Source organism: Onychomys torridus, chromosome 11 (assembly GCF_903995425.1).
Source record: "Onychomys torridus chromosome 11, mOncTor1.1, whole genome shotgun sequence".
Taxonomy (NCBI): domain Eukaryota; kingdom Metazoa; phylum Chordata; class Mammalia; order Rodentia; family Cricetidae; genus Onychomys; species Onychomys torridus.
Genome location: NC_050453.1, coordinates 60,666,632 through 60,674,616, shown reverse-complemented (window position 1 = coordinate 60,674,616; position 7,985 = coordinate 60,666,632). Strand labels below are relative to the sequence as shown.

The 7,985-nt window shown below is 53.0% G+C and overlaps 1 protein-coding gene across 14 annotated transcripts in view; it reads right to left on the bottom strand.

Moving 5' to 3' along the window:
* Nfasc (neurofascin) overlaps nt 1–6,543 on the bottom strand; it is a 168,916-nt gene extending 162,373 nt beyond the window's left edge. For 5 of the 14 annotated variants that reach the window (XM_036202975.1, XM_036202977.1, XM_036202978.1 and 2 more), the window contains exon 1: nt 6,403–6,543. In XM_036202975.1, the coding sequence (XP_036058868.1) occupies nt 6,403–6,509 (107 nt within the window). In that variant the 5' untranslated portion in view covers nt 6,510–6,543. The remainder of the gene's footprint in view (nt 1–6,402) is intronic. The other 9 variants (XM_036202983.1, XM_036202986.1, XM_036202987.1 and 6 more) reach the window with 3 other exon arrangements.
* Nucleotides 6,544–7,985: the final 1,442 nt, after the last annotated feature.

Below are 7,985 nucleotides of genomic sequence, written 5' to 3'. Positions count from 1 at the left end.
GAGAGAGATTAGAGGGTTCCCCACTTATGCGAAGAGAAATTACTGCCAGGAATGTTTAATGACACTTACACAACAAACGAAGATCAAACAGAACCTAGTTGGAATAATTTCATCAACATAAGCAGTATATGCACACATTTTTGTGCACACACATGTGCACATACACAAAAATATTCACAACAAAACGAGATGAGTTCTAAAACTCACAGAACTCAGTACTGGAAACTTCCATTAAATTCTTGTTTTAAAAAAGTGCTGCTGCAGCCAACTGGCCAGCATCAGCGGTTGGGAATGCCCATCACTAGGGAAAGTCCTCAGAACTGGTCTGCCAGCCATTCACTCTCATCCCAGAAAGTCACAGGATCTGAGGACCAAACCTAGCACCTGGTCAGCGCATCCCAGCTGGCCTGATCCGCATCCAGGAAAGTTAGTTTAACGGGAAACCAGAACTTGCCCATGTCAGGAGGTTTGCTCCAAGATGGCTATACTAAGTGCTCAGAGAAGCAAGGTGGGGAGACTCCAATAGGACTGGGGAAGAGGAAAAAAGATGTCTATATTTGGGGGTTCCTGTACCTTTTCTCCTAACAGCTGTGAGCAGTGAATTTTCAGGTGTTCCTATCCTAAGAACCACAGCAGGTACTTCCTCTCGGCTGAAAAAGACTAATGTCACAGCCCATAATCATACAGTCTGCAATTAGCAAATGTCCCTTAGATCTGAACCTACAGGACACAGACAGCATCTTAGATGCCTCCATGTTGCTGTAGGGAGATGGTTATCCCTGACCAGACAGCAAGTGTCTCAGAATAGTCAGGTGCTGCCGCTGCTGCTGCTGAAAATGTTCACGTCTCACTTAAAGGCAGAGCTAGGCAGGAAACTAAGGATGTGGTGCTGGATGGGGTAGGTTCAACCATGCTGAAAGGGAAACCACATGGAGGGCAAGAACCTTCCTCCAGCTCCAGGTGCCTAGGACTTATCCTAAGACCAGCAGCGAAATCCTCCCTCCCACCCCAGAGCTGATCTAGGGCCTTTTATCTCGTTAACTTTGTTTATGGTGATCCTGTAAGAGGTTCTGAAACCTTCCAAGCCCCTCTCTAATTAAATTCATTAGAACAGATTGGGGCTTTCTTTCTGGATCTCAGAAAAATTAACAACACAATTAGCATCATAATGATGAGAGGGAGAGAGAGGGGCTGCCAGGGAGGCCCATGGCAGGGGTGATGGGGTGGGGGCGCCGGACCAAAGGGAGGGAAGGAGAGGAGCAGGTGAAGGAAGAGATGTGGCAGCTGCTTCTCCAAAGAGGGAGCGCAGGAGCAGAGGGGATGACCCCCGCAGTGCCCTGGAGCCCTCCAGTTCTTTTCTTTTGAGAGAGTAAAGCCAGCAAGAAATTAATCAACGCCATAAACCCCAGAGACGAGAACTCACAGGAATCTTCCAATTTTACAGAGAAAGAAACACAGCTAGCTTTTATCAGGGATGGGACCAATACATGCCTTTTAGGGTGATGCCCCACCCCCATGAGGGTCTGTGTGTCAGGAAGCCACTGGGGAGCAGGCAAGGTGAGGCAGGCCACTTCTTTCACAGAGAGCCCAAAGCTGATGGGTGTCCTGTGTGACCTCAAAGGCTGAGCAGCTCCTACTGTACCGTGTCACCTCCCTAAGTCTCCTGATGTCCCTTTATCCTGAACCGACTGACAGATCCCACCTCCCTGAGAAATGTGACAGTCTAGGTTCTGAGCAGCAAAGAAGGCTTAAGCACTGTGCACAGTGTTGCTCACAGGTGTTCTCGGTGTCCCCCCATCTCTGTGTCTTCCAGGAAACAGGAGGTACTCAAGATGCGTTCTGAGCCACTCTGGTACCCCTCTATTTCTTTACTGTTCTACCAGGGCTTGGAAGCTCAGTCTCACACATAAAAGAGAGACATAGGCTTTAGTGTCACACACGGAGACCTAAATTCTAATCCTGCAAATTCGCCCATTCTATAATCTTCAGCCAGCAATAACCTCTGGGGAGTCTGCTGCTATCTGTAAAATAGATATCCTGAAAAACACCTGTTTTTGCAAAGTCTCGTGAGGAGCAAGTGAGAGGGTACTATAAAGCACACAGTGGGGTGCCAAGCACACAGTGGGGTGCCTCGCACACAGTAAGCATTCAGCAAGGAAGACTCTGCTACTCTGCTGCTCACGTTTCCTGGCTGGTCTCAAGACCTAATGAAAGGAGCGTGGCTCCAGAGTTCTCAAGCTGGCTGGGCGAGCTGACAGATGCCCTGGGTCAGCAACACTGTGAAAGTGCCTTCTTAAGCTCTTAGGGCAGCCACTGGCTTCCAGACTCGCCTAGTGTCCCAGAAACCAAGTCCTAAGCATTCAACCTCCACCCTGTGGCAAGGTCTGGGCCTTCACTGGTCACTGAGTCACTGCTCAAAGGTTTGCCCTCAAACTGTTGCAGCCAAGACAGGGGTCTAGCCAAAGAGTTTCGCCATCACTGCGGGTTCTGTCTACTGTGACCCCTCAGTCAAGCTCCTACAATACCAGGGACTCATCAGCCTCTGTTACAGCATTTCTTATGTGAAGTTTGGGTTTCATTTCACTTCTTTCCAACTTGTCATCCAACACCTTGCCCAGATCCTGACACAGGCTCAAAGGTTCAGGGCACGCTACTGAAATGAACGACATTGGATGTGTGGGAGCAAGAGAGGCTACCCGCATGAAAATGGGTTCTCTAGCTCTTTTACCAGCACATCTATGGAGGTTGGTGATAACCTACTCAAGTGTGTAACTTGCAAGGGTTTCCCCTGTTCATCAACCTTTCCTCCCCTATAGACATACATAATGCCTGCTGCCTGATTCTGGCCTCCTTATAACCCTAAGACCCCACCCCACCCCCATGCATCAACCCACTGTGTTTCCATGCCTTACTTCTGAGAATGACTGTGTGCAGAACCCATACTATGCCTTCGTCAGACTGGGAACTCCCTGAGGAGTTCTCCTCTGAATGGCTCTGACATTCCAGACATTTACAAGCCATACTATGGCTGTAAAATACACGTTCATGGGAAAGCTAAGTAGCCTCCATCTTGTCCCAGAAGTCCTTATGGGTGTTTCCCCACCAAACTGCAGCAGCACCTGTACCAGGGTTCAGCTCCACACAGAACAACCACCCTCTTGCTGCTTAAGCTGGGGATCTGCTTGCACCTTGAGTCTCACCTCCGCCCCCACCCTTTCCCAGGCAGTCAATGTCAAGATCAGCTCTGAGCTACTATTCCAGATGGCTGTGAGCAAGGACTGGTACCAGGGAATCGGGATCCTGCAGTTGGACATCCTTGTCTGTGCATACTCACTCAGGCTTGTCTATGTGATTTGTCTGATGACCTGTCTACCTCCTCCATTACACCAGGGCTCTGAAATACCTGGCTCTGGTCTCAGCGGCAGCAAATCACAGGGTTTAACGAACATCCATGACAAGGGTAAATATGCACCCCATCTTACTTAAGTTTCTCTCCTTCACCCCCATGGCCTCCCTCCAGCCAAACACAGTAAGAACACGACTATTCTGCCCCTTCCTTTATGACTTCCTAAATGTTTCTTCTTTTAAAGACAGAGAGAGATGCTCACACACCCCCACCATTGGGTGGCTTCAGAGATCTCTGGCCTCCAAACCAGCCAGGGAGAGAATTATGTCTCCAGAAGTGGGAGCAAGTTGTGACAGATGATCAGAGGCATCCTGTCCCTGAGTCACTGCAAAAACCAGGACCCTCCTGTGAGCCAGCACTGAACCTCCAGATCTCAGCCACCTCCTCAGCATGCTGCTGAAACCCGTGTAAACCCCAGCCTATTTCAGTCCACAGGGAGCCACCCCAGCAGGCAGTTCCACCTGAGCCAGCCACTGAAGCGCCATTGGCAGGTCCTGCCCCAGCTCTCTGGGGAGCTGGCTCTGCTGTTAGTGTGCCTGGATTTAACTCTCAGTAGCTTCTGTGATGCCAAATGAGGAGGCACGGGCTGATATTCATGGCACAAAACTGGGAAATATGTAGGCTGTTATCAGAACCCCCCATTTGACCTGAGCCCCAATCAAGCACTCCAACGTCAGAGCCTTGATCCAATCAGCTCCCGACAACAGCTGCAGGTGATGCTTCCCCATACCAGGAAAAGCTGGCAGCCTGGAGGCCCCGATGCCAGGGGAAGCTTCCAGCCCTGCCCCCACTGGTGACGGGGAGGGGACAGAGAAGGGGGATAAAGCCGGGGTAGTCAGTTTCCCAGCAGCATGCCCCCTGGCTGAACACCGTCAAGAGCCGTATAGAACTACCACATCCCACATATCAGTCCACAGTATCCAGCACCTCAGTATTCCAACCAGGACCGAGCTGCAGTTTGTACCTAACCTCCTCCGTTAAGCCTCTGGATTTCAGAGGAGGCTCTAAGACAGGGAAGTGGGAGGCCAGGCCCCTATTTTACAAAGGTAAACACAATTTCTGGGGTCGTGTCTTTTTTTTTCTCGGTAACATCATATTCTCTCTCTCTCTCTCTCTCTCTCTCTCTCTCTCTCTCTCTCTCTCTCTCTCTCTCTCTCTCACACACACACACACACACACACACACACACACACACACACACACCCCTTCAGCCTAATCCAAAGACCAAAGGTAGAAAATTTTCTCTCTCTGAAGATCCAGCTTAGTCGGGACCAAAGATGGAATGTACTGGATGGGAAGCGGCCCCGGCCTCTATCTCCTGTGCCTCTCCTGCATGCAATTCCACCTGCTCAAGCATCCTCAAAGGGAGAACAGAACTCTCCCCCCTTTCCTCTGCCTGCCCCCACAGCCACATCTGGCAGGGCCCCCCCCCCATTACCAGGGTCTTCCTTGCTCCACCCCTACCCCACCCCCACCCCCGGCCGGGGCAGCTTCCACTTAGGCTTAAGTTCTGTGGGATCTGAACCTACCGTCTCTAGCCCTATGCAAACCACATCTTCCGCCCACCCAGGTCTGTGGGCTGTGGCCTGCCTTGCTGGAGATGGGATCTGGTCCCAGCAGAGCTCACCTCAGTTCCAAGGTTAGAGGAGACTCACCAGAGCCTCCTATCAGGAAAAGAGAAAGGCAAGACAGGGAATATTGTCACCCCCTCTTCTAGACTTAGAGGAGGCATCTTTGTCCAAACACACACACACACACACACACACACACACACACACACACACACACACACACACACACACATGCCCTGCCAGAAGCCAAGGAAGGACTCAAAAGCAGACCCCCGGCTCAGGGAGTGAGAGAAGCTAGCTGCTGCAGAGACCAGAACCTCAGTGATTCAGCACTCTGCCCACTCCCGGCCCAGCCAGGGGCCACACTTACGACTATTCCCGATGCCAGAGTGCTGACTTGGAAACTGAGGGAGAATCCTTGCCAGGACCCCCAATTTCAGACCCTCCAGCCCAGCTTCGCTGCCAGGCCTTTGCAGCCCGGAACTCGGGACAATTCTCAGGAGCCTGTGGACCATTCCCTCGGACCTGCCTCTTCCCCCAGCCTCACGCCCTCCCTGAGCCCATCTAGGAAACAAACCAGAACAGTTCCAGGAGGGAAGAGGAGCACACAGTGGCCTGTTAACCCAAGTATCTCTCTCGGCAAGCTATGAACAGGCTCAAACATGCAAGGAAAGGGCTTTAAGGGAATTGCACCCACAGCAGCGAACACCTGGCCGGCAGAGCCCTAGGCCTCTGTGGCAGAGTAGGACGCTGCATGAGTGGGTAGGCTGAGTACAAGCCTAGTCAGCGCAGGGTCTACACCACCAGGAAGGGCAGGTGGAGAAGGTGATGGGTAGTAGGCCAGCTAGAAGCCAAGGAGAGAAGGGGAGCTGCTCCAGAGGGAGTATGCTGGATGAGGAGACAAGGAAGCCACTGAGAAGGGGCTGGGACAGGGTGTGCAGAGGGGAACTGGAAGGGAGCTAATGGAGACCAGCCCGACGCAAGGCCACTGGGTCAAGAGACAGAAAAGGATGCCGGAGGGCAAGCAGAGGGGCCACGGGTGGGGCAGGAAAATATAGACGGAATGGGGAACTGAAGAGTGAGGTGTGGAGGGAAGAAGCATGGGGACTGGCAGGACTCAAAAGATGAGGCTGAGACAGAAGGAAAGGGGGGATAGCGAGGAAGAGGGATGGATGTTGCCAACCGAGTCTGAAAGGGTGTTGGGGTGGAGAAGGAAGAGAGCGGGGAGGGAGATGCCGCCAGAATCCGGTGGATTCCGGGCAGGTGGCTGTGCAGAGGGAAAAAGGCACAGGGATGTGGATGGAGGGGGATGGGGCAGGTCGGGGGATGCAGATGGACAGAGAAGGGCGGAATCGAGGAGGTGCCGCTCCATGGGCTTCTACGACCCTGTACTGCTACCCTACCGGGTGTCCGCGCTCGCCTTACCTCCAGGAGCTCCGGCTCCAGCCCTGGGCGCAGTCCCAGATGTCCGCTGCCGGCGCCGCCACTTCCCCCGCGTCCCCTGCAGCGCCTCTCGCTGCCAGCCGCCGCATTAGGGCAGAGACTAGCCCGTGCGCGCCCCCGGGCGGCCGGCGCGTCCCCGACGGCCTGCGTGCGCGCCCCCGAACCCCTCCCTGCGCGCGAGGACCTGGGGCCAGGACCCAGTAGCACGGAAAGATGCTCAGGTGCCACCACCCGCCCAGCGCTCTAAGGAATAATTCGCAGAGCCAGACAGAGTCTGGGAACCCTGTTTTCTCACTTGATCTTGGGCGTTCCTTCCGGAGAGTGGCACTCAGTGTCGCAGGACCTGGAGCCAGAACTGTGGCAGGTCTGTCCTGTTAATGACCCCTTTATCTGTGACTCCTTAGGGTCAGGAATTTGTCCACAGCTTTGGAGGGCCCAGCTCAGCGATGCTCATGGTCTACCCTCCGAGTGTTCTATTGATGGAAGTTAGTTGTCCATCCGAAACTGACAAGGGAAAAACCTCGAGAGGATTGCAGGAGGCTCTTGTTTTAAAACTGGAAGACTTGTTATGTGCACGGAACACTCGTATTCCTGTCCCAGATTTGAGTTAGAGTGGGAAAAGCCTTGAACCCGGAGACCACACCTCCAAATGTTAGTTAGCTCTTGCCTAGTGACTGAGCAGGTGTGCGCATGCAAAGTGGGCTGCATCTTTGCCGTGATCCCTCCTCCTTGACGGGGAGAGCCTATTAGGCCTCAGCTAATGTGCGCCGCCTCAAAACAATAAGAAGGCCCAATCAGAATCTTAGTCTTGAAAAAGCCCTTGGAAGCGTCTAGTTCAGCTCCCCACCCAAAGCTTCAGCCCGCTAGACAGAATCCGCCTCAGATTCCTTCTGTGCTTACACCCAGGTACCACCTTCACCTGACCCCCCTCTGCCTGCCTCAGCCCTGCCCCACCCCCAACCCGTGTGGCTCAGAAAAAGACAGGATGGAGATCCTTCCTGCCCCACCCACTGACAAAATGCCCTCTCTTCAGCTCGGGACTTCCAAAACCCACAGTTGCAGATAGGCAAAGACTACCCCAGGGAGAAGAGAGGAGGCCGACTTGAAAGGTTGGAAGGAAGATTGCCCCCATGTGTCAGAACCCGGGGCAAATATTTTCTTCAGGGCTCCCACGAATACAAACCATCAAGTCTCTCAAAATCAACATTTCAGCACCACCCTGGTATCAGTTCTGAGAATGAGACTCCATCCCGCAGAGCCAGGCGACACCAGGGAGCTGGTCACCCCAACCAAAGGGACAGGGAAGTCAAGGTCTGGAAAACTCTGAAGGAGAGAAACTGTGTGGATGCTGCTCCTGGCCCCTGGTAGGTCCCAGACTCCTGATGGGCTCTCAGAAGACTTGGAGGAAAACACTTAAAGCCCTCTGGTACCTCAGGTCTGTATGCAGGGCAGGGCTCCCAGACTCCCCTTTACTACTGTGTCCAGTGGTGACTGATCCATGACATAAAGAATTCTTCCATCTAAGAGACCCAGTTCTAGAACTGCATCTTACTTATTTTCTTTTT